This window comes from Platalea leucorodia, assembly GCF_965183815.1.
Source record: "Platalea leucorodia genome assembly, chromosome: 4".
NCBI lineage: Eukaryota > Metazoa > Chordata > Aves > Pelecaniformes > Threskiornithidae > Platalea > Platalea leucorodia.
Window position 1 is genome coordinate 46431019 of NC_138826.1, and position 27206 is coordinate 46458224.

The 27206-nt window shown below is 41.4% G+C and overlaps 1 protein-coding gene across 1 annotated transcript in view; it reads right to left on the minus strand.

The window, feature by feature from the left end:
- The window catches only part of VWF (von Willebrand factor), a 144311-nt gene extending 122194 nt beyond the window's left edge, over positions 1–22117 (minus strand). The window contains exons 1-7 of the mRNA XM_082310963.1: positions 22019–22117; positions 20435–20489; positions 19685–19843; positions 17931–18033; positions 17633–17841; positions 8012–8136; positions 653–869 (exon numbers count right to left, since the gene is read on the minus strand). Of these exons, the coding sequence (XP_082167089.1) occupies positions 653–869; positions 8012–8136; positions 17633–17841; positions 17931–18033; positions 19685–19843; positions 20435–20489; positions 22019–22048 (898 nt within the window). The 5' untranslated portion in view covers positions 22049–22117. The remainder of the gene's footprint in view (positions 1–652; positions 870–8011; positions 8137–17632; positions 17842–17930; positions 18034–19684; positions 19844–20434; positions 20490–22018) is intronic.
- Between the last annotated feature and the right edge of the window lie 5089 nt (positions 22118–27206).

Genomic DNA, 27206 nt, shown 5'->3' on the forward strand with positions numbered 1-27206 from the left:
TCCCGGTCAGTCTATGCACTTCCTTGTTGCAAAATATTAGCAGAGATGCAATCAGGACCTCTGACCTCAAAAAAACCTGGGCTAATAAAGGCAGCATTTCAAGATGCAATCAGGATCTCTAACCTAGACGAAATTCAGCTTAAAAAAGGCAACATCCCAATTTCAATATAATTGGTTCAAGCAAATAAAGGATGAAATAACTGTTTTTATGAAAAAAATGTTAAGGACAGCCTTTCACGAGGATGCTGACTTACAAGTACAGGCTGGATAACGTCACACACATCTGAACCCTACGTGAAATAGCTCCTAAACATCCTAGTCTATACCTTTGTGTATTGAATAAGTCTCTGCTGACTTTGTATACCATGGTAGGACCTGTAACAGCTCAGGATCTTCTTCATATATGGTTCAAACAATCCTGCCTTAGGGACAACAACTTCTAGAAAAAGGTGGGTGATGGAGAGCTGAAAGGGGGAGTGAGCAAAGGCACTTGAGATAAATGGAAGTGACATGCACTTCAGATTTTAACCTACCATGCCTGAATCAACATCCTAAAAAAGCACCAATTGCTTTTAGCTGCAGCACATAAATCTGCAAGACAGACATGATCTCATTTGGGATAAGCAGGCTAGGAACAATCCTGTCAGCTTACTGCATGAGCTCTCTTCAGGCCACCCGTCCAAAATCACTCCTTCATGAGCGCAGCTTCTTGCATAATCAAGAAACACCAAGCAGTGACAGTCCATGCCCTGGGTACAGGAGCAGATGTCTCTTTCACAGAGATCGATGTATGGCTCCGGATCAACTAGATGGTGGCACCTGGAGAAGGTCAAAGATGTTCTTAGCAGCTGGCAGGTTTCCATGACACCCTGCATGACAAGTGAGGAGCAAAGGTAGAAAAAGAGAGAGAAAAAGGGACAAAATAAGTTACTATAATCTCAGGAAGAAGGGAGAAAACCCAGCTTTTCCAAACACACTGTCACCACTATTGTTAAATAACATCATGGTTATTATTTAACATCACCATGTAGTTAAATAACATCATAGTCAAGAGCTAGTAGCGAGCTACCTCCATTTATTCACCATATCCACATATACACAGAGGTACATTAATATACTGATTATTATAAAATAGAGTGTCATATAAAGGATGTTTCACGCAGAAACATATCAGTCAATCAGTCAGCCAGCGAACAGAGGGAAGCAAAGAACTGCTTCCTACCCAGTGAAAACCAGATAGTGTCTGGATTACCAGGAAGACATGCACAGCAAGGGAGAAAAAACTTATGACTGAGGTACTTAGGAAGAAAAATGACCAGACCATCTTTTGGATAATGAGGGAACAGAGTAAGTTTCACAATGAAAGATTGAGTCTGATTGGAATCCAAGGAATCAAATTTGTTTCCCACTTCTGGCCACATGTTCCTGTCGCTCCTGCTGGCTTGTCCAATGCATGACAGGTCAATTTAACTCAAATAAATGGCAGAAAAATAACCCAGGGAAGAAAAGCAATTTGTTCTGTTCTTCTCGTGAGTTAAATCAGCATGGCAACAGCTACTGTAAGGAGAGGACTGCACAGTGAGATGGGGGGTGGGTACCAAGACCTTTCCTTTCAGACGGCAGCAAGCTAAGATGAAACTTAGCTCTACGTGGAAAAAAAAAAACTAAGGAAAATTTAGTTTATGGCTTTCTCCAAGAGAGGCTCCCAAATAGACTTTCTCTTACATATGCATTATGTCACCGTTCAATAAGCCTGAGGTCCTCAATGCAACTTTCTGAAAGGATGACACCAAGTTTAGATAAGTGGAAAAACAATTTTCTGCTACAACCCTAGCACAAACAGTTGAAGCATAAAACTTTCTTCTACTTATTTGTCAGTGTTTTATATAAGCAGATGTAACCATGTTGTATATTTCAGGTGTTATACATGGGGGGGGAGGGGCATGTTCTTCAGAGTAGTTCACAGTAATGATGCATTGCTCCTGAATACCTTAACAAGTACCTGAGGTGACAGCACATACAAGTTGGAAAGAGAGAGAGAGTCTTGTTTTCATTTTGGGGGAGATAAAAAAAAAAAAAAAAAAAAAAACCACACCACAGAGTTCAGCAGATGTCTAGATGCCTCCCCTGAATGGCAGATTGTATACCTCTATAGGAAAACTGCTGAGTAGAAAAGACTTTTTTTGCTAAAGGGTGTTCTGTGCAGGTGATCAGCTAAAGCTAGTACATGTCTGAGCTGAGAGAGAACTTCTTGCTTATGAAAACAAACCAAACAGAAATGCCTGGCCCACTGGGAATATATTCAGAGTTTAGCAAAGTGCTCAGTGAACGACCGCATACACAAAGAGGTTTTGAGCTTTCTGAGAAAGGCCTCGGGGAACTTAGAGCAATGTTAACTGAGTGCCATTAGAGAGCTCAACACTGTTGTCCTCCAGAAAATGAGCTCTAGCCTGGAATAATTATGATGCCCAGACAGCAGCCACCATGATGAACCAGCTGGAAAAAAAAGACTAGAAGGAAGGGAGCAGGAACTGCATAAATGGTGGTAGGTGCTGCTCTAAGACTACACAGAAGTACAAGAAAGGTGAAAAAGTACCCTAAGGGTGGAAGTAACAACAACAGAAGCAGCCAAAAAAAGCTATTAAAGCAGCACTTCAAGATGAAAGTGATATAACCGAAAGTGAGCTCAGAGCCACTCAGAGGATGAGCAGTGCAGAACTCCTGGATCAAAGCCTTGATCCAGGTACTATCAAATGCAACAGAAAACCAGTATATGCAGTAAGCCCATTTAGGGGCTGTGTTAATACATTTTCTTAATAAGGTAATAGCCTTGTTAAAAAGGTAATAGAACTTAATTGTTATGTTGCAATAGAACTCAGGCTCTGTGTACGCCACTAAACAGTAAAATTAGCAGAAACAATCTTTTATGACCATGTTTATTACATACCAGTAAATGTTAGATGTGAAAGTGACTTTAAAGGAGACTCCACACACAAAAAAAAATAAAATTAAAGCCTTTTTTTTTTTTCTCCCTATAGTGTTCTTCGGTCTTGGTCTTGTTCAATAACAACATACATAATGACTGAGCTCTAGCTGATTATCAAGAAACAAAGTGATATATGTTAGAAAGCAACAAACAGTTCATTTTCTCTGTGTAAAGGTTTTTTTGCCATTCAAATTGCTTCAGATTTTCCAGTGACTTTATGCAAGAAATTATAGCTGAAATTTTCGCATCTTTTAGACATATCTCAACTATTGTGATAAATTAACAGACATAAGCTGCAATATAGGAAAACCGAAATAGGTACAAAACAAAACAAAAACTTTCACCGTAAGGGTGGTCAAAGACTGGAACAAGTGTTCAGAGAGGCTGTGGAACCACCACTCTTGGAGATATTCGAAATGTGAGTGGACAAGTACCTGAGCAACCTGACCTAGGATGGCCCTGTTGCAAGCAAAGGGTTGGACTAGATGGCTTCCAGTCGTCCTTTCCAACTTAAACCATTTTGCAAATTATTTTTATTTTTTCTCTTTTCTTTCTTTAAAACTCAATAGTCAGGCTGAACTAAGAGAGGTCCTTGTTCTTTAGCTTAGGGGACAATGCACATACATGGTGAGCACCAGATATTGGTAGTCTCACCCACTGCTGTAGCGCTCCTGCTCAGGGAGCAACAGTCCTGGAAGCAGCTCCACACAGACAAAGAAACATCTAAAACCAACAGACCAGGGAGAGAAGCCTCAGGCTGAAACAGTGCTTAGAGTACAGGTGGCTGTAAGATTAAAACTAGCAGAACTGACTGCAGTATCTGAAATACAGGGGAGAAGTTTCAAGACCTTCACTTGACTTCTGCATGAGTTCTAAGTGTTTCTTTAAATGGGTTGGCGGTGTCCTGGCACTGACAACCCTTAGCGACTGCAAACTTGCTGACCTTTCTGCCCCAGTCCCACCACACAGAGCTGTAGGTGGAATTTTGTACATTCTTCCAATTTCTGTGGCATTGCCTTCTGCTGCTGCATGAACTGCATTTGTCTGTTGCTTAACAATTGCCATTAAAGAGATATAACCTAAAGAGTAACAGAAGAAAGCAGAGACACCCTCTCGTTCCCTTGAATTTAAACCCTATGGTATATAGATACACAGAAGTGGTTCTCCAGATCATTCAGGAAGGGTATATGTTGGTGCCATAATTGGGTATAGTTTTTCAGAATACATCATCTTTTGATTCGCTCATCAAAGAGAGACGATTTAGCCTCCCATCTTTCCAAGTAAAAAGCATCCAAAGCCAATGTGTTTAGTACACTAAATGCTGGCTGTATGTTTGAGACAACATAATAACAACCGACAGAAGTCACTTCACTTGAATGCTGATTCAGCTAACCTGTATATTTCAGGAGCAGAAAAATTAGATTTCAGATATAGTGGGCCTCATTTTCATCCCTAAAATGTTTTATAGTATTGTACATCCATGTCTTTTCTGGACCTGCTTGTGAACTCTACCATTACAAATTATGGTCCAAAAGTTGAAAACCTCTCCCACTTGCTTTCAGATCTGGGGACAAATGCTATTTCTTTATTGCATATGGAAGTACTCCATGGGATATGAGTGGGGTTATTTCTTACCAAGCACAGCAAAAGCTGAATTTCAGCAAAAGCAGAAATTAGTTGAATTCTAATTTCAGTCATTTTCACATCTAACATGTTATAGGTATAGTTTCCTAATAAGAAAGAAAAAAAAGAAAGAATACAGTGAGTTGTGTCCTCCATGCACCACTTCTATTAGAGGTGAAATCTAGAAAATAAAGGTAACGTCTAAGAACACATGAATCAATTGTAATGCTTTAAAACATACATATTTTTGTTTTCAAGGCTGCCTCATTACCAGTTATCCACGTCACTCCATTTTATACTTCAAGATCAATGTTACCCATGCAATTAGCCATCTGAAAGGGTATTAAGATTGCACTATCTCATTAAGCAGGTAGCCTAAATCATCACATCTGAGTGGTGAAAAAATGGATCAGACGACGCAGAGCAGGTCTTTCTTTTTGGTAACTATTTAAACAGCAGTTGGAGAGGGCAGGGCACAGTAGGGAGGCAATAGCTCCCTCCTTCCAACACCATCCAGTTTGGCATGCTCTCCCAATCACGAGACAAGGTAGCCAACAGGAGCCCCACCATGCAGATGCCAAGCTGCCTCCAGCCCTAGGAGGGGAATACACGTATCTGAGGAGAAACCGTATCTGCAGGCAGAGCAGTAGTCAAACACACGTAAGTGTGTATGTGTTTTGGAGGTGGAGGGCAGGGAGAGGCCCGGAGCAACGGTAGAGTAAGAGTGTGAGCTGGGTCAAGATCTTCAGCTGATACATGGAGCCATTAATCAAGACAAGAGCTCTTCCTTAATGAAGAACATGGAATTGCCCATGTTTTCAACGATTTGAAGATAAAAGAGCAACAGGGCTTTCTGGCTTTGCTGCACCGTGCAAAAAAGTCAGAAGCCATCTCTCCAAGGAGGGGTGGGGGGGCAGAGAGAGCAAAGAAAATCACAGATCTACCCCAAGCAGGGGGACGAGGGCAGGAGGAGCACACTGAACCAAAGCTGTTTTCCTTACCTAGCAGCTGACCACCTGGCAGGGAGGGAGGCTGGGAGATGGGGGAGATTTACATTCCTGAAGCTGAAGCAAGCAAACAAAGCACGCTATTAAAAAGCCCTACATTCTTCAGCAGGCACTCATTTCACTGGACTTCTATTAATAGCACTGTGTTTATTCTTGCACAGTGAATAAATTAAGCGAACGTTAAAAGCTGTGAGCTCATGAACTCATATGAGAGAGAATATCATTTCATCCAGTTTGCGGGACAGCAAACTTTATCCAACAAATCATCAATATTTAATGCGATCTGTATAAAACTCACATTAGCTGCAGTCTACCCATCGGACAAGATTTCACCCTGCGTGCCACTCCCTGGCCTCAGCTGCAATGTTGACATTTTCTAAACATTAAACTTGCCTGAATAGATAACATTCCAGTGGCGACAACCACTCACAAGAACTAGCCCTGCTCTAGAGCTGTAACCAGGTTTAAAACACAGTCCTGTCCCTCAGAAGGCATCTCAGCCAGATTGAAATCCCCCACGCTTTGGTCATGCCCTCGGCACCATGCACCATTAGGTGTTCAATCAGTCCCGACCCCGACAGAAACACCGTGTGCACACCAGCTCAGCTCGAGCAAGAAGCATAGGCTGGAGATTTCCAACCCGAAATCACTGCTGTATTTCCTCAGCCAAGTTTGCAGGCTGTGAGGCTGAAGCTGTAGTGCACAAGCATGCTTCACTGAATTCAGAACACATCTAACACAAGCGTCCCCATCCAAAAGTTTAGTGGAAAGTATAGTCAGAAGCTTGTCCAAGTCTTAGCTTTTTCCAGGAAGCTAGGAAACCAGGAAACCAGCACTCGAAGTAGCTGTCGAGCAAATATGTTCCAGGAAGTGCTACTACTCTTGAGAAATTATTTGAGCCTAGTTTAACAAGTATAGGTCTACAGGACTTGTACAGCACGAAACCAAAGGCTAAATTTTGGCCTCAGTTACTCTGGTATAAATCTAAACCTGGCACCCACCAGATCATTCTGATTTACAACAGAGTACATGAGATCATATGCAAACCATCAATGGATGAGGGCTCAATTTACCATGATAGTCATAACCTGTAATACCACATGAAATCAGTATATATGCAAAGCTACTTTCCTCCCAGAGCTGACCATCTGCGTGTGTCCTCCCTGTGTCTAAGGGAAACAAGAAAGATATTTATGCTTATGAAAGAGGAGAGGAAAAAGGTTGATGCAGCAAAAGGGGTCACAGAGTTGGCTGAGACAAGCAGTTCTGTGATTCTTCAACAAATCAGAGCTACTATCTATATGCATAGCTGAAGGAACGTCCTCCTCCTGGCAAGGGAAATAGCCTGGTGGCACAGAGCCTTTGCAACACCTAGAGAGAATATCTCCTCTGTCAAAAATAGCCTGCTGAAACATCTCCACGCTCTGGTGACTCCCAGGTATATGAACTGCAACATGTTCACAAATACTATTTGTGGTGGTGGTGCCCACAGAGGCTTCATAACTGATGCTTCTCTGCTGGCAGAATCAGAGAAGGAATTAACTACCTCATTGTACAGGTACCATTTAAAACACACCTTTCCCAAGTAATACCAAAGTTTCTTTGGCAGCCACTCACAGTTCAGGCTCAAATGCGCTGTTGGTTTCTTTGTTTATCTGTTTGATATTTGTGTGTTGGGTTTGGAGGCGGGGCAGGGAGGGGAAGGGAATTATATACGTACCACAGTTTTAGAAAGAATAGCGACAGCCAGGGTGCAGTAGGAGAGAAAAAAATGCATTCACTAACTAGTGAGTAAACTGTTCCTTTCTTAAGACTGCAGTAAATAAGACATCAGTCATAACATGCAACCTTCAAGGTCACTTCTCTACAGGACTGGGCAGCCCAGTGCAGAAATCCTGCTGCTAGCACCAGCCAGAGTCTGCAGAGAAGGCACACAGTTATCGGCTCAGGAACTGCAAACACACAGCTGGATCCTGCATCCAGCCCCACGCTGGCTCACGGAGAGGCTAGGAGCACCCACAGACAGCACAGGTGTGCACTGCGGATCTGTCACTTCCACCTTCTGCCTACACCTGACCCTGCGGCACCACAGCAGGGACCTACGTATGGCCACTGCCAGCCTCGCAGTTATCTCCTGCCAGGCTGGATGAGGAGCCCCACACCTTGTTGCAGAGCGGCAGCGACAGCAGTGCCCAGTACAGCTATTTCAGACCACACTTCAGAAACCCAAAATGGGTATCTCCTGCGCCTCACATCCTAACCGCTTGCTGAGGGAGGACCGCATTAGGTACAGACGTGGATTCAAGGAAGCATTTGTGTTCTTCTGCCAAAGAGTAGGCAAGCTGCCTTCAGGTAGGGGAGGACCAAAACCAGAATGCTATCTTGTGGCACCAACCTTCTCTGCAATATCAGATGAAATGTTGCAGGTGTTGCTTGGAGTCTGCACTCTCTTGCACTGCTTGTTTTCGCTGTGCAAAGCCCAGGAGTTTGCAAAGTCATAACTATTTCCCACAAGGGTCCCTGTGAATGAAGAAGAGGAGAAGCACATGGCTGTTTAGGGGTTTGAGCAACAAGTGGTCATTATTGGCTACTATCGTTGTGATAGTCTGCTGAAAGCTGGTTTCAAAAATAAAAACTGTCATATCAAATGAATTTCTATTCCAAATATATTGACTGTAGAAAAGCCATCTTCAGTGATCTGGACTGACTCCTGCAGAGGACCTCTCTGAGCTCAAGGACAGACTAAAGCCTGCAGAAGGCAGCCCCCAGCACTTCTCACACCTGTATGAACATGGTAGGAGTTATTTGCTGGTCAGATATAATCTGCTGAAGATTATAGAAGCCTAAGCATGCCTACACATTTTCCTACTATTTAGAAGTTGTCAACAAAACATGAGACATTAGAGAGGCAAACAAAATGAAACTGGTCTCCCTAACCAATGAAAGTATTAGCATTCCTGATCCCAGCTAGCCTTGATTTTCTCCTTCTGTCTGAAACTAAATCTTGTTTGCAAAGAAACTTAACATACACCATAATTGCTTGGGCCCATGATCTTACTGTGTAAGCTGTCCTGAAACATGCTCCTCTGTCATATTACAAGCAGCTCCTGGCCCAGTCTTAGCAAGATTTGCACTCACTTTGCATAAAAGCCAAACTGAAGTAGTTCATCTGCTTCCTGGGAGATGCTTCTGTTGCTCCATCCTACTGAGAAAGGGGATCCTCCCAGAAAGGGAATGTTCCCTCCTCCCCCTTTTGCATTCCATGGCCTGGCTGATTAAAGGACTACCTCTGCTTCCTTCTGTGGGTACGTGCTACAAAATGGTTAATTTCATTACTCTCTCTCAGTTCTGTAACTTTGCTTTTTAAGACCCTACTGTGTTGCATGTGAGAATATCAGTTGTCACTGTTAACTCATTCCCAAGAATGGAAATATGACCCTGACTGCCCCTGAAAAACAAAATAAATGTTTCCTAAATATATCTATATAATATTTTTATATTTTAGATACATTTTATATTTTATGTATATGTATATATAATCAAAATGTAATTGAGCTACCTTCTGTACATTAGGTACAAACACATAGAATATACCAAACACTAAAACTGTTCCTAAACTAAAGGGTAGTTGTGAAAACTACACCGAGAATGCTAATGCAGATGTAATAAAGCCAGTAGACTTTTTTTTTTTTTTTTAAACTAGAAATTAGGGGCTCATAAATGTAGCGTACATTAGGTCCACAGCAGATATCAAAGGAGGAAGACTCTGAGGAAAGGATGACAGGGGAAGGCAGTAAAAGGCATGAAATTTTCATCTATGCAGCCAGAACTGAGCACAAGAAAAGAAAGACAGCAACAAGAAGAATGCAATCCTTTAACTTACCACAGATTGTAAGATTAGAGTAACAATGAAATCTAGTCTGATGAGAAGCAAGGTGTCAAATTAAATAAATCCCCTTTTATTTGCCCTAATGCAGTCTTACACTAACAGTTATAAAATAAGAGATGGGCTTCGCTCTGAAGCAATGTTCCTCTGGCTCTGAATGTGTGTCTATGTTGAGTTTCCCACTGGCAGGTACCACCAGATCCCCATTTACCCACAAGTTAAGGCTTGAAGGTTGGAACAACTGTTGGCCCTGAAATGCTGGTCACCTGTTTTTTCATTTCTCCCCCTCTGTTAGATTTTTTTCTTTTGTGATGCTTGTAAATTTACACCTCTTATGTAGTTCTTTTATGCAACATTTCTATTATACTATTTTAACTCTTAACTCTTCTGCTCAATACTTTCAAGTAAAATTTTTTCGAAATAAATAATTGCAAAACTTTTGCAGGTTTTGCATTTGGTTTGGTTTTTAACTTACTGTTCAAACCCTCTTGTTGTCAGTGCCTGTCTATGATGTGAGCAGACTATTCCACAGGGACGAGTGATTTGCCAACACCTTGCCAGAACAGTTCTTCTTCCTTGCCAAGTCCTGGGGCCCTTAAATTAAGCTACAAGCTGTTTGGAACAGGCAATACTTGATCGATTTGGGTTTGCTCAATAGCTCAAGGTCCTGCCCCAGGTAAGCCTCCTCAACATTTGATAGTAAAAACTCTAGGATAATAATGAATTAAGAGAGATCAGTTGACAGTGTATTTTTCCTGTGATTTGTCCAGTGTAGCCTTAAGTGACCTATGGCAACAGATAAAGTCATAGTGCCTCTCCAGCCCTTTAAAATGAGTGCTGCAAAACTTTGCGTGCACATTTGCCAGCCTGCTTTTCCCCAGAACTTTTGTCCTCAATGCTAAACAACATGGGCACTAAAGACACACAGTATTTCACTGAATATCATTAGTTATTCAGTGGAACCTGTATTTTCAGAGTACTTGTATTTTCCTTGAATGAGCAGCTTTACAAACACACAGTAAGATGCACTCGATGCTCCTGGAAAGGTGAAAAGCAGTTGGACATGGAGGTTTCACTGACCATCAGAAGAGCTCTAACATGAAACTATGAAGTGACTCCGGGGCCACTGAGCTGCTTAACAAATATAGGTCATAAGGATAAGTTATTTCTGCAGAGGGTTACTTTGAAGAGAACTCTTCAACCCATACTCTGCGCTACACGCCCTATCGATCAGTGTGGTGAGTCTCAAATACTTCATCTATTTGATGAGGCTTCAGGAAGAAAAGCAGCGAGGGAGAATTGTCCCCAGCATGCCTGACTGCTCCGGAGGGAGGGAAGAGTGCCCGCCACCGCTGCTGCCTTTCACCCAACACCTTCATTTCCTTCTGCTGAAGGACACGAGGGGGTAGGAAAGGAGAGGTGTTGGAGGGGACAACACAACAAAAACAATCTAAAAACCCTGGGGTTTCTTAAGTGCGCAGGTGATACTATTAACAGAGCAGCCGGGCATCTCAGCTGCCACAGTGGAACTGTGGAACTGCCCTCCTCTCCTGCACAGCAGTTTTCCTTCTGTTCCTTCCATGTGTGGTTTTTCTTCTTTCTCTAAGCAGCCAAGTTTCTGGAGGAACAATTCCTGGCCAGGGCTCATCAGAGCCCTACACCCAGAAACCCTCCGTATGGCCCAGGTGGGATTTTTCCTAAAGCACTTGTTTTGTCTAAGTCTTGCAGTAAGCACGTTGAAAATAGATGCTTTCACAAAATGTAATGAAAACAAAGCATTTGGACCCAGGACAAGTGCCTGAAGAACCAGTGCCTGATGTGGACCATAGTACAGACTGATACCGGCATGCAAACTGGCTGCTAAACAGCCATGACCCCCAGGCAACTAGTTAGGATGAAGTCTCCTTTTAGGATACAAGATGGATTCAGGAGGTAGCCGTTAAAGCACAACCCAAATCTCACCTTCTCCCTATGTCCTAGAAACATCCCACCATTTTGATAACCCTGCTAACGTCCCACAGGAGAGGGCCATGCACCAACCACATGAGCAGCAGGTAGGGCCTCCAGGAGTGTTCTGTTGGACTATGACTTTAGTGCTCTAACTGCTGCCCTCGTGGCCCTGTCTTTTTGGAGAGGTGGGAGGAGGAAAAAGAAAAAAAAAAAAAAAAAAAAAAAGTAAAAAGGCACAAACCAGAAAAACCAAAACCAAACAAACTAAAACCACACACCACACTGATGTGTTTTGGGCAAGACTCCCCCCCTAACCCACACCCTTTTTTTTGGTCAGAAGAGTTGCTTTCACTTATCTGATTTTCAGATAGATGATGTTCACCTGCGACAGAAAAAAAATCAGTGTTCAGATATCAGACTATGATATCTGGATCTCAAAATCACCAGTTCCTCCTGAAATCTGAAACCAGTATGCTGTTTCTTTACTTTGAGAGTGATCGTCAGGCAAGACGAAGCGTTAGCAATAACCATCTCGTGCTCAAGGCACGCAAGTGGGAGGCAGGAACCCTGACCTCCCTCCCTGGACCTCCTGCAAATTTTTGATATGCCCATAGGCCCTTCAGGTTAACTCTCCTAGGCTCTGTTAACTCATCTGTAAAATATATGCAAGAATTCATGCAAGAGACAACAATACTGTGAATAGAGGTGTGCAAACTTTCACACATTAGTTATTTACCAAGCAATGGGGTTTTTTTGTTTGTTGGGGGGGGTGGGGTGGGTTGGTCTTTTGGGTTTTTTGAGGGGTTTGTTTTGGTTTTTACACAGTTTTACATGGTTTAGTACATGGTTCCAGACAAGCAAAACTATTAGCAAGGTTGACCAAAAATTGATCTACAGTTTGGACCAAATTAATGATATGAACTATTGATGTCATGGGCTATAAAGTCTTTCCTGCCCTCTCTGGTTCAATGAATATAAAATTAATAATATTAGACACAAAACTCTACAGCCCAGTGATGAAGGCACGCTCCTCACAACAAAAATGTCTTTGATTCCAAACTCTGAATAAAGTAGAGTGGGTTATGAATGCAGGTTTCTGGCATCTCAGATAAATGCCATATAAATGAAGACAGGTACAAGGCAAGTCTTCTTCATCTGTACTGTTTGTAAATGACAGCTAAATTCCCTTCTGAATCTATCCCCTTTGCTTTCAAATTAAAATGCAAGAAAGGTGGTGATATTATTTACTTAAGCCAAACAAATACTTTAAACTTGCCTAAAATCAAATTACTGATATCCTTTAAAATGCCAAGAAATGTGAATCTCAGAATGACGAAAAATTTTGTTTATTATTTTGGGGGGGCGCGGGGGGTGGGAATTATCTGCACTAGCATCACTGAGTTTGGAACATGCTTTAAAAGCTTCTGATAACAGGTACCACACACAGGGAAGTTGTGTATTCAGTCATATGCATTTATACTACTTCCAGAACAAAAACATTACCTGAAACATCAGGTTTTTCCTTGCAGATACTGTCTGCTTCTACCTGTTTAACCTATATTCAACTCTCCAGTGGCATCACATACTCTGTATTTCAGCAGCTTAAAAGGCTGGAATATGTTGCTGACAGCTGGAGCAGGCTCAGAATAACAAGCCTTTATCCATAATTAGCCATGGGTACTGTTTTATCATTAATATCTTTGTAATTTGGAGACAGATTCCCAGAAACACACTTCCTGACAGTGCCAAGAAAAGCATAACGGGATGCTGGATTAATTTGGGTTGTTTTGTTTTTTTTTTCTTCCATAATGCTAAGAATGTGCAACATGCACAAATAACAAATCAAGGGATTCATATCCCTGTGCTGGACTCAAATGAGCTCTTTTGCACAAATAAGCTTTAATGATGACCTAGACATCCAAGCGCCTATCGCAGCAATATCACTGTGAAACAGCTCAATGATGAGAGTACTAGGCAAAGACTGAGGCTATGGGCACACAAATAAGCTCCACGAGCTTGCACTGCAACCTCTCTCATTGGGGAGAAATCACCTTACACTTACTGCGAGGTAAGAGCATGCCCTTCAACCACTAACATGCTGCAAGACTATAGGGTTTTGGCTACTTGCTCATGTGTGTATGCCCCGAGGAGATTTCAGGATCAAGTCGCCCATGTTGTGTCAAATTTCCTCTGTAGTATTATGTATACTATCTCTTCTGGCCCATGCTTTAGATCCTCAATTGTAAAATGCTCACGACAACGATCATGAGACACTTAAATGCCACAGGCTGAAGGCTGCGAAATAGATATCTGAGCATCTAGAAAGGACTCAACTTCATGTTTCTGATATGAGCAAAGACTAGCAACCAGTTAGAAGTGTATGATCATGTCAGAAAGCAGAGCCTGTTCAATTACCAAGTTTTGGAAGCATTCACAGGATGGCTATAGAGGACAAGAGCCTTGCTGGCGGGAAAAAGCAGAGGAGAAATTAACTCCATCATTAAGATCTAGGGGTAAAACAAACAAACAAACAAACAAAAAAAAAAAAACAAACAAAAAAACCCCAGAAAGCTTCTGAGAACTTTCTTTTTATATTGTAGTTACACTTAAAGTGTGAGAACAAACACTCACGGGACAGTTGGCTTGTTTTTACTGCCATATCCAATAAACAAGCAACCACGGACAATATAATCAACCTTGGTTTTAAGTCTCGACAGGACATAAACACTTCTCTGCAGGATGAACTAGTTTAGTAACCAACTACGTCAATGAGACTGACTCAGCACCCCATCCTCTGTCTGAATGAAAGAGTGCGTCTGCAGCTCTGAAACCTAATGGGGAGAGTTTGGGGGCTTTTTGAGGTTTAAGAGCTACTGCCTAAGGCCACTACTTTCAAAGCTGGGTCCTACCAATGTTAATTTGCTAGGGTATCATAGCTTTAGTCACATCACTTAGACCTCCAGGAGCTCAATAAGTGAGCATCAAAAATGTACACCAGAGTGATGTGTGTTATCCTCTAATTGGACTATCAGTTCTCAGTTTCCACACCAAAACACAGTGAGGAGTCATAAGAGTGCCATGAAAATAATGCATGATTGAATAGATTATAGACCATGAGTATGAATATATCAAGAGAAAAGAAAAACAATTACACACTGTTCACGAAGTTTAAACACCCTTTCCTTCATGCCTCCTTTATTTACTTGCTGTAAGTGGTAATATCCAATAATACAGCAGGTGCTTTGCCTCTTATTTCACCACCACCTCAAAACAATCCAAATATAATTAAGTTCTGTATCATAATCCACTTTCTCAGGAGCAAACCGCGGCAAACCAAACCAACCCTCTGTGTTATTAAACCACATTTTTTTTTTTAATCTAAAATACAAAAAAATCATGTTTTCATTTGTTTTTAACATAAACTTTGCCATTTTGTTGAAACTGTGACAAAACGTTTGATGCTACATGAAAGACAGCATTTATGGGCTAGATTCTATCATCATCTGTGACAACTCTGACTTCTAAAAAAATTTGGGATCTGGTCCTCTGGTGCTACAAAGCCCTAGAAATGGGTCATCATGAAACATGAGTTTCCTCCTACACAGTCAGATATGAAGATGATACAAAAACTACTGCAACACCTTATAAACTGTGTGAGCTACAGCCTGTGACAGAAAAACAAAACAAAACAAAAAACCCACATTTCAACTGCAGACCTCTTTCCATCACGGTGACTCTTACAGGCTCCCCTCCAACCAGGCAAGGGCTATTAGCAAGCAGACAGCTTACTATTTCAGCATAAATCAAAGCGGTTTAAAGGCTAGTATGTCTTGAGGTGCCTGGTTAAAAAACCTCCAGGAAGGTTTGAAACATCTCAGCTATCCGAGAAGCTCATTGGCTATAGCACACTACCTGATGCATAACCTCTAGCATCATCTCTCTTCCTTTGCCTCTGACATTCAGATCTGCATAGTGCTCCCCAGGGGTTTCCAGGTGAGAGCCCACGATCATGGCAACATTAGATCGTTTTCTTTTTCCTTTGTGCGCTATGCTTCCATTGCATTTTATTCGGAAGCTCAAAGATCTTATTGTATTTATTATCAATACAAATCCTAACCAGAAATATATTTAACAGGTTAGAACTGAGGGCCAAATCTGATAAATCAAAATATGCCCAGATTTTAACAGGAAGCAATGGACACATCAATGGGAGAGTTCAGTCTGCTGGCAACCTTAAGGTAACCCTTCAATGCCCTCAGTTCGCTAAGTCATTATACCAAGCTCACATCCTGGGTTGGGTTGACCTTTATGAGATTTAATCAGGCTAAAAGGAGAGCAAATAAAAACTGCAGTGGAAAGAAAAGGGTAAACTGCTTCACAGGCTACCAGTAGGCTGCCTAGATCTTTCATTTATAGAACATTGCCTCTCCCAGCTGCTTGTGTTACCCCTCACCCAGAAGTTAGCTTCAACTTTTTTTAAAAAAAAAAAAAAAAAAAAAAGAAAAAGTCTGAACTAATCAAAAGCTGATTTTACTTGGAACAAGTTAAGAAGAGCTCATATGAACCACCCCGCCAGCAGAGCTGCCAAGGAGACAAATGCGTGGGTGTAGTGACGTCCCTCACTGATACAACAAATTCAAACATAATTAATTCTAGTTCCTTCTAAATTAGATTAAATGAAAGATCCATTGTATCAGAGCAAAAAAATGGCAGAATTGCTGAGATACAGTTCTGTTCTTCAGGCTAAAATCACAGATCTGTATGTTCACGCAGGTTACAGAAGTCAGGGTTTTCATCCTACAGTATGAGCTACGGATGTTCTCTGCCACCTTCTCTATTATTTTTCAACTCTTCCAAGCAGTGACCCTGTCATGTACTTCATTACATTCAGAAATCTCTGTGTTGTGAAAGCACTGCTTTTTTTTTTTTTTTTAAGAGGGAGGATACAGTCTCAGGCATGTTAAACAAATACAGCATGAAACACACTTAAACATGAGCAGCAGAAGGGAATCCTCTACATTTGAACAGTGCAAGGCAATACAGTCTCCTTTTCTGCTCCTGCTTTTTTATAATAGCCTCACTCCTATTTATTGTCTCGAGAAAAGGATGCAAACTTCAGATCTCAACACATTCAGACATCAAGGTATCCAAGCCCTGCCAAGCAATTCTGTGAGCTGATTTTGTTTCTTATTATTTACATTGCTGAAGTGATGATCAATCGTTTTAAGACACTATGAAACCAGGGGGGTTTTGTACGCTGAAGCTATGCTTATGTATCCCAAGAGTCAGTAAGACACATCTCTGGAGCACTGCCAGACTCTTCTCCGAGTTGCTTTGTCTCCCTTTCTATTTTCTATATAATTTATTTTTAATATATACTTTACATTATCAATTTCACATATTAATGTATTAACTAACTTTACTCTAAATCTTTCCTCTTCAGCTAAGTGCTGAGAATTAAAAAACACTCTGAAATACCACAAATCAAGATCGGTCCTTCAAAGTCATATTCAGTGCTTTTCAAAAAAGTCTTCACCCACACTGGCAGACTTTGCATAAACGTGAATAGAGCAGCAAAAACAATCTTGTGTCTCCCCTTCATTAGGAGTTGCTGTGATACAAGGTGCGGCTCCAACCCAACAGGCCATATGGACAGGGAAATGTCATTAAAAGGTAAACACTTTATAGAACAGCATCCCGTGCCAAATCCAAGCACAAATCTGCCAGCAGCAACCCCCAGGATTTAATATACTGCTATTGCAACACCATCTATTCTTACTCCCACTTGTCTAACTTGTGAAAAATTAGAAGTTGAATCAATGAGTATTCCTCACATCTTTTTTTGCTTGGTCTTCTCCTAGTCAGTCTCCCCACCGACTATATTGTACATTGTTTAGCCTGTAGCTTTATCTTTGTATTTCAAGATTCAAGGTTTCTAAAAGTGTTAAATTCAGACTTCTGGGCTTTGCTCAGGAATGAGATGTGACAGCAATTGCCTTTCAGGAGAAAGGAAGATGAAAGAATTTAGTCAGATAGATAGCTTTTCAGCGCATCAAGATGAGATACCTGACAGGTTTTGTGGAAACATTTTCCTGAATCAGCAAAATCTTAATTGAATCACCCATCAGGAAAGGCGTGCAGAGTGTACATTAAAATACAATCAGTTAGTTGTAGTCTTACCTTCCTGAGTTCTGAAGTCATCTTCAGCAAATTTATTAAAGTTGCCACACAAGCCACAGGTCTTATTATAGTGCTTTTCTTGAAGGAGTATCTGAATATTCCCACTGATATCAATCTTCACCACAAAGCCATGCTCATCGCTGGATATTTTATAATAACCTGTCTCCTTCTCGATAAATATGCCATTGGAGGCAAAAGGTATGGAAACCCTGTGAAGAAAAATAGGAATTTCTCAGAATATGACACATAAAAAACATCGGGTTTTTTCTGCTGGAACACTTGTTGTTCCCACAGGTACCTTTTGTCTTCCTGCATCACACCTCCATCTAAGGAGAAGCGAAGATTGAAATATTCTCCGAGATACACAGAGAAACCAATTTTCTCCCCATCCTGGTAGTCTCCTGAAGAGGTGAGACATAAGCAAATATTGTTAGTTCTGGGACTCAGGACAACTTGTAAGTACACATTACAGGGTCGGGAGCGTATCATGTAACATCTTCAAGAGCCATCCATCTATTTCATCCCATAGTTGTTTAATGTGAAATGAACAGATAGTCCCAAGATGAGGGCTGGCATCAACCACTGGTTGGTGCATGACCTGGCACTGGCTGTGGACTCGCACTCTCCCCGTTACTCTCTCTAGCCAGTGAACTCTCCATCCTACCATGCACTCTGGAGGAGTTGCCACAGGAGGTGTGCCTGATGATCTGCCCTGCTCTTTCCCTTCCTAGTTTCCTTCCAAGAACAACCCATAGTTCAGTGGTTTGAATCCATTGAACTGATGGAAGAACCGAGCCTGGATATCTTCGTTCTTGATAAGCCCTCTAACCATCTCAACTGGTCTTTAAGCAGCGGATGCCAATATTGACTATCCAACTAAGGAGCAACTCACTCTGAATTTCTCAAAAGGAGCAGTACATAGAGATGAAGACCACTTAGGCTCTGAGAGAGAAGAAGGTGGGAGGTTCAGACATTGTTCTTTCTCTGCTTTTGCCCATTGTCTAGCTTTGACTTTACAGCAGCTCCTTGCACAATGCACCGCCCATTCTGGACCTCCTGCTCTGAGGTAGCCAGCTCTGCCCAGACCTAGACACTTTACTCAGCAATGCAGCTTGCACTTCACAGCCAGGTATCCAAAACCAAAACCAACCACACACGCATGCTAAGATAGGCATCAAAAATACATTATGCCATGCTTATGTGCCCAATAAAAAAAATAAAGCCTCTGCTCACGGGTTTGTCTTTTTTTTTAATTGAGATTTATTTGCTTACATAAAAGAATGCAATCAATTCATGTCACATATGCTGGTGGGTTCTTCTACATACAAAAAAATTGTACTGAGTTGCTTAAGTTGAGGAAGAAAATTATTTAAATATTGGTATACGTTTCCTCTTCAGAGTGATGAGATCAGTTTACTTCAATTTACTCAGTCAGTAAAAAGTCATCTTAAACTATGACTAATACAGAACAGTTACTAGCTAATATAGGAATATCTGCCAAAAAGAGTTTGGTATGAAAGTAACATATGGTTTTGGTTCTCATATCATCTGTTGCCTGTCCCCAAGAATAATGCTGCAGGGGCTCTTGCTAATTCAAAGGCCTTTTGTCCTGCAGGGTGGGATTTTTCTTACTAGGGTATTTAGCATATAGGTAAAGTAAGTTCTACAGGGTCATGTATCTCCTGTTCCTGTACTCAGCTTTAACATTCCTCTAGCAAATTCAAAATTAAAAAAGATCTCACTTTCCCTCTTTAGAAGACCCAGTAGGAAAATCTCCATTCCTTGGCAGCTTAGTTATGTGTAAAATATATTACCAAGGGATAACAGAAGGCAAAGTGACAGAATTCCTTCAGAAGTAATCCTGCTCTCAGGAAACAAACAAACAAACAAATAACACCAAACTAAGATCCCTTCATGCAGTGGTCGATCCTATCTGACAAAGGGCAAAGCTCTTTGTCTTTTCTTCTCGGTGACGGAACCCAGCACAAGGGCAATGCCACATCCCTAAAATATTTTGCATTTGTTACTTCTTAGTATCTCGCTCAGACTCACCTAGGAGTGTGAAGGAGCGCTTGTGACAGTCCCCAGCAAGGAGGTAACTGCAGTCCCCAGCAAAATTGTAGAAAGAACCATCAAAAGTTTTGATATGATCATTCCCAAAAAGGCTGCAACGGGCAACCGATGACTCCTGAAGCAAAGAACCTGATGATCCTGGATGTAAAAATACAATGTAACTTGCAATGTAAAACATTCATTTTGTAGTTCAGGAATTTATCACCATTGATCACTGCATGTCCTAGACCTTTAGCTCTAGCTTCTAGGCAGACTGCATGTCTGGCATGACAGTCCATAGGATCAAGCACAGATTTTTTTTTTTTTTTTTTTTTTTTTTTTTTTTTTATATTATATGCATTGGTGAAATGGCTTTTTCTCTTTATTTCTACTGGCCCAAACCTTGCATGGGTAATTTCAGTCCTAATCCTTTAAGGAATGCCATGCATTCATTCATTTGTGCCTGCCTGCAATCCATTAAAATCAATAGGGCAATAGCAAAGCCCCGTAGTTTTTTCATCCAAGCATCACTGATTTCAGGGAGTCTTTGTGACTCAACACAGTACAAGGTAAAGAGCCAAAAGGAGTAACTTTATCGATGTTGCCAGCATGATGAGAATGTTACCTGATCCAGGATTGCAGGATTAGCTGGGCAAAAAGAGGGGAAAAAAAAAAAAAAAAATCTCACAGAAGAAACAGTGAAAACGTATTATAGCTCCTAGACATCAGAAAATAAACATGTTTTGCTACCTGATATTACAGTGGCCAGCAGTAGGTTTGTTAGCAGCGCTGCTAAGAGGAGCATCTGTGAAAAATCAAGAGAGAGATTAGAACATTCTTAGTTTGGGGTGTTTAGTCTGTTTCACAACAACTCACCATTTTCTGTCCTTTATTTATAAAAAATTATTTCTGAGGTTCTACAACATCTCAGAAAGCCATAATCCATGCAGACTTTCACAGTAATTCAGTTATCCACCCATGCTTCTTTAAAGTAGGTAATCTGGGAGATGATTAACTATTCTTTGTTCCCACTTTCACTTCTCATTGCAGGAAAATGTGGGCTACCTCCACAGGAAACGTAACCCAACATACACACATATTCTGATTTACCCAAGTTAATACATTGCACACACAAAGCCCTTCAATACACAGCATTATTTATCAGACACCCTGACATGAAGAAGCACACCAGACTGGATCAGCCAACTTGGCCCCAGTAGAAGTCATCTCTGCTGCACAAGATTTACATCCTGCCCAAACATCCACGAGGCGAAAGACAAAATTTTGCACCAGCCAACAGGTCTGGCTGGCAGGCCACATGCTTATAAGCCACTGATTTCAGGATGATAGTATTCTCAAGATAAGAGGCTAGAAGTAAAAGGAGGAAATTGTGCAGAGATTACAGACCCAGGGTGAAAACTTCCATTCACCAAAATCAGTTTTAGTGTTGCCTCCTGCTTTCTATAACCAAAACGTCAGCCTTTGTTCTCCGTATGTCTATAAACTACCTCTTGTACTGCCAGGACTTGAAAAATAATAATAGGATATGAGTGCCATGCAGATGGTGAATTACAGATGCTTTCTGTGGCAAGACATTAGCCATTAATGGATGAAAGCTGTAAGGAGCTCCATCCAGGTGAGTTAATTTCAGTGATCATATAAGCCACCAGAGAGGCTTAAATATATCATACTTTAATACATTAAAGCCAGAAGATGAGACACACCTTTCCCTAAAAGGACCCTCCAATTAAAGACTAGAATACATTTGCAAAAACAAATTCTGATTTTGGTTTACAGACACACACTTCTTATTGATGTTAATTATGTAGGTCCAATTCACAGCCACATAAATGATGAGTTTGCCTTATTTACAAAAGATGGGAAAAGAAAGATCTATTATAAAACTCAGTCTAATATAATGCTGCAAATGCCAATCTGACATAAGGCTGCTACTTCTGCAAGACAGCTAAGAAGTGGCAACTGCCTGGGAGTGCAACTGCAAAATAATGGTAAGGAAAACAATAGGCATTATTCTCAGATTACACACTTGCTAGTGTATTTTTAGTGCACGCACTGTGTTATTGTGATCAAATCAGATATTGGTTTTGTTTGTTAACCCCTCAGTTTTACTAAGCAAGGAAACTAAAAAAGACAGGGCATAAAACCCTTCTCTTCAGCCCCCTTCCACCTCCCAGTCTGTTTTAAGCTGTAGACTTGAAGTTTCCCAATTCTAATAGAGCAGGTGCCACTAACAAATCAGAATACAATCAGTGAGATCTGCCAGTATATACCCCTCTATAATTTTATCACTAGTTTAATTAGAAATTAATGTACCTTCTTCTGTGTGAGATTCCTCTTGCACATGAACAAGAAGCTCCTCCAGTTGCCACCTATAGCCTATACCACCATTGTTCCCGTGTTCCTTCAGAAGGCAGGACTGGAATGGCTTTGGTCTGAAATTTCTTGTTTTTGTACAAGCCAGGAACTCTTGTTCATTTAAAAGGAAAGATAAAGACTGAACGTCACATCCGTCTGATTCTCAAGACAATAGATTAAATTGCTATCGTGTAAATCTGTAGCCTTAATTGCCAGAAAGTTACAATGAGGGGAAATAGTTTTAAAAACTTACATGACAGATAAGTCTTTGAAATATATTTTGCATGTGCATGTGTGACAAACCTCACTGGCTGAGCCAATAGGCAGCATATTTATTTGAAAGACTATTGTTAAAGAGGAATAGGATGCTCCATGCCTTAAAGACCACAGAACCACGTAGTATTTTCTCCTGTGAACAACTGCTTTACAGGAGAAAGAGGAAAAACAATTCAGAGCTAGTAATGACCTGTTTCTCTTCTCCAGGTACAAACACATTTGAATTTTGTCACATTCTATTAGATCAACTCATTCCGTCCTTGAATTTGCAAATGTTTTTAGAGGTACCCTCTGGAACAACACATGATAACAAGTTAATCATGCACATACTTGTTTACAGAGGTGGGCACAAGCTTTATGGGCATAAGTTCAGCACTGAGCAAAAAATGCAGAGCAGATGACATCTTACTCTACTTTCAATGCCTCATGCTTCATATTTTCAATAGCTACTAGTAATAACAAAGGGGTTAGGAGGCAACACATTTCCCCATAAATCATATTTTGCCACTAGTTAACAGAATCAGGTCCTTACTTTAAACCAAGAAAAACAATGCAAAACAATAAAATATGCCTCCTGAGAGTCCCCAGCAGGCGTGTCTGTCTTCTGCACAAGCAATTCTGAGAACGAAGTGAGTACAATCCCTGCACACAGTTCTCAGAAAACAAAAAAGAAAAAAAAACAAAAACAATAACACCACCACCCCCCTCCATTGCAATATCATAATTTCTTCCTCCAGGCAATTTCCCTTACGATTTCCACAGATGACTAGGTTGATACTTGCAGAATGGCAATGGATTATTTTTGAGACAATATAGGTGATGAGCTTGCTTAGGTTGAGGAGTTACAAGTAATACAAACAATAAATTGTTAGCCATACTTAATTTGTCTTGTATGAACTCTTCATGACATCTGCACGTTAAAATGCTGTAGAGCTGCGCTACAGCTACTGAGTGACAGAAAGAAAGAAACACAGACCAAATTGTTTGTTTCCATGTGAAAAGCCAGAGAACAAGATTTTGAAATGAACACTTTCCGTCAGGATATTCTCAGCCAGATGCTCCCGCCTTTTCTACAGCAGCAGTAAGGTTTGCCCCAATCACATCCATGGCAATGCAAGGTCCACACCTCACAGCAACTGGGAAGAACCTGGAGAACATACAAGAAAACGCCCCATGTGTGCAGCAACTTGATGCCCACTACAGTCACGGCCTTTGCTGTGCTCCCACAGACATCGCTCCAGCATGGGGCAATCCTATTGCAGCAGCAACGAAGTACTGGTAAAGGACAATAATGTATCCCTCCCAGCTTCTGCCCAAAGCACTCCTCTGCATTTGCAAAGGAGTAACATCTATGGGAAAAAAATATGCAAGTCGAAGGTTTAAAAACTGTTTCTTTGGCATTTTTGCATTAGAGGGTGTAACACCAAAAGCTGGGAACCTCTAGATAGAGGAACCAGTAAGTACAGAGGCTCTGACCCTGCTGAAATCTGCAGGCCAGGGTTTTACCCAGTCTGAACCTGACATGACTCTATAGAGAAGGGCTAAGAAACCTTTCACGTGAAACTGCCTTCAAGTCTGAAGTTACAGCTGAACAACAAGCAGAAAGAGGGCAACAGCAGAGAGAACAGGCAAGATGCCTCATTTTTCCTCTTAGTCTCACGTCTACTTCTGGTTTTGTATGAAGACAGGAATAGCATTGACTGGGAATCATTCTCTCCTCTTGGGTCCAGCTGCCAGCTCTCAGCAGGCCCTGCATACCTCCAAGAGCCTGGGCATTAGTGATCACAGAGAGATGTTCCCAAACCTTTCATTACAGGAATCCCAGTATTATTCATGATATGGGAAATAAGATCTATCACCATGGTCTTTTGTCTGCTCAGTGCCTGAGCCCCAGGTAAGTCTCTTCATTTTATGACTCCTTTTTGCAAATCTAAATCTAACAGGTAGCTTTGATTCATGCCTTTTTGTTTGGTGCATACCGAATATGGAGTGAGCGTCCCTTAAAATATTCCTTAAAAATAGAAACATTGCTGGGTTTGTTCCATAGTGATTTCCTTATCACTATTACAAAAAGGGGCCAGTTCTTCAACAATACAGGATTGTTTAGTCTGCAACCATGATGGATGGCCGAGGTCTTCCTTTATTAGCTTTTGAGCCGCTGCCTTCACACCCTGACAAGCTTTATCTAGAAGACCAGCGAGGGAGAGAGCAAACAGTACAGAAGTCTGAGCCCATCAAAAGGTGCTTCAGAGAGGAGCAGGCTGCAGTCAGGCAGGTTACTGAACTTGGACTGAGCCTCTGAGGTCCACACACGGTCACCTGCATGATCAAAGCCTTGATCTACACTGGGGGACATTTTGTGAGTTGCACAGCCAATGTTTAATAGATGGTTCAGATAAACCAGACATCACAACACCTCTTAAGTGTCTTAGGGACCTTGGGGGACATAACAAAGAAAATTAATTGAGCTAGACACCCAAAAAACAGATTTCCTTTTTCCTTCCTGGCTCTGTTTTCTCAAAAAAAAAAAAAAAAAAAAAAAAAAAAAGGTAATTAAAGAGCACATTTATTGGCTGATACTGTACCTTAGAATCATCATAGGATTGTTTAGGTTGGAAAAGACCTTTACGATCATCAAGTCCAACCGTTAACCCAGCACTGCCAAGCCCACCACCAAACCACGTCCTCAAGCACCACATCTCCCCATCCTCCAAATACCTCCAGGGACAGGGACCCAACCCCGTCCCAGGCAGCCTGCTCCAGCGCCTGACCACCCCGTTTCCTCAGAAACTGTTCTTGTGTCCTTTCTCCAGGGAGGATGGCAGCTGGAGGCAGAGCAGTGCTGCAAATACATCGTCAAGGCTGGTGTCAACCATCAAGGTTTGTGCTGCGGGGTCGGCAGGGCAGGTCACGGGCTGCTGGCGAGCGGGAAGGAAGCCAGCCCAGAAAGCTTAGTGATGCTTGGGTAGATCTGCCATGTAATTTTACAAATAATACACCCGAGGCACAGGAGGAAATATATAAAGGACTATGCACTGTTGCCAGAAAGCCCCCTATAGCCAGTTCCTGGAAGAGAATATGAAGGACTTCTGAGAAAAATGATCCATAATACTGCTTTTCATTGCTTTGTTCAAATATTAGGTCACATGCAACAAGTCCAATGTTTCCTAACAGTTATATGATAATAGGTATTGAGGCATTAGAGAGCATGCCACGTTTGTCACCGAGTTTATTACACAGATACGTATGCAAAGAGCCCATATTATGAAACCTGCGATACTGAGTGCAGGAACAGTGATGAAACATACAGAGCCTGAACAACACAACCACTAAAACCAACCAAAATATCTTGATGTAGGCAAACTAGAAGACTAAAGCCTAGCAATACTGAATTTTGATTCTGCACTTAGGAACTGGCAAATTAGATTAGGCTGTGGAAACACCACAGGATGTCACTTTAAGACTATTTGAAAGCTGCAAGCATCTGCTGTAAGAAAAATTCATCTTACTTAAGGAAAATATACCAATGAGGTTCAGTAACAAAATTTTCTTTAAAATTGTTTTTTTAACAGGGAAACAAGCCAATCTAGGATGTCAACGCATAGATCTTAATAGAGCCAACTAATCTGAAGATTTCAACCTGATTCTGGCCCTGCTGTAAGCACGTTGAGTTGAAGTACTCTGTTCTGGACAAAGTTTGTTTCCGTAAGCATCACTTAATTTCTGCAGGCAAAGGCATTGATTGATTTTCTGAGGTCTAAAAAGTGTTCTCAGCACCTTGAGTAAACTGAAATCCCAAATGCCACATCCTCAGATGCCACACAAAAATCAAATGAAGGACGGTGTACTTTGAAATGTAGGAAATGTTGGAACGGAAGGCATGCCTCGTGAATCAGCAGAAAGTTCTTAAGCAGAGACTCATAGGGAGGGAAGCCATGCTGCTTCATTGCTCAGAAGTAGTCAAAAAAGTGACAGAATTACAGGAAGGGGGGGGGGAGGGGGGGGATGGGACGGGACCACACACACACACCATTGTGCAATCATAAATACAAAATACACTTTAATCTTGAATATTGTTTGTGCTCTCAGCCAGTCTGTCTCTAAAACAGTGAAATTCTTAAGGATAGAAAAAGAAAAGATAAAATGGTGATTAGAGGTAGGAAGCAACTTCTCTGCAAGGGGAGGAAGGGGGAGGAAGGGCTGCGCCAGGGGAAGTTTAGGTTGGATATTAGAAAAAACTTCTTCACGGAAAGGGTAGTCAGGCACTGGCACAGGCTGCCCAGGGAACTGATTGAGTCCCCATCCCTGGAGGTATTTAAAAGACGTGTAGATGTGGTGCTTGAGGACATGGTTTAGTGGTGGACTTGGTAATGTTAGGTTAACGGTTGGACTCAATGATCTTAAGGGTCTTTTCCAACCTTAACGATTCTATGATCTATGAAATTTCCAATCTTAGAAAATCAGGGAAGGAAAGCATGAGAAGCACCTACCATATCACAGATGGCACAGAGAAGGTAAACAAGTATTTATCATTTCTCCCAGTGTACAGGCTGGGAGCTGTCAATTAAATTCTCAGGGAGTTGTCTTTAAAGCACATAACTGGAAGGCCTCAGCCCAGGTCACTGTGTCAAAAAGGAGTCAGACAAATTAATGAAGGGCTGGTCCATCACAGGGATGGATCAAATCACAGTGATCAAGTGATGAATCAGATAGAGCTTGTGGCTTATAAAGTCTTTACCCCTGTCACGGAGGTACACTAAAACTAACCAAAATGAAGGACAAACTCAAACAAGTCCATTGCACAAAACCACACAACAGAAACCAATGAGAAACAGGGGTAAACCGAAATCAATCAACATTCCAGGAACTT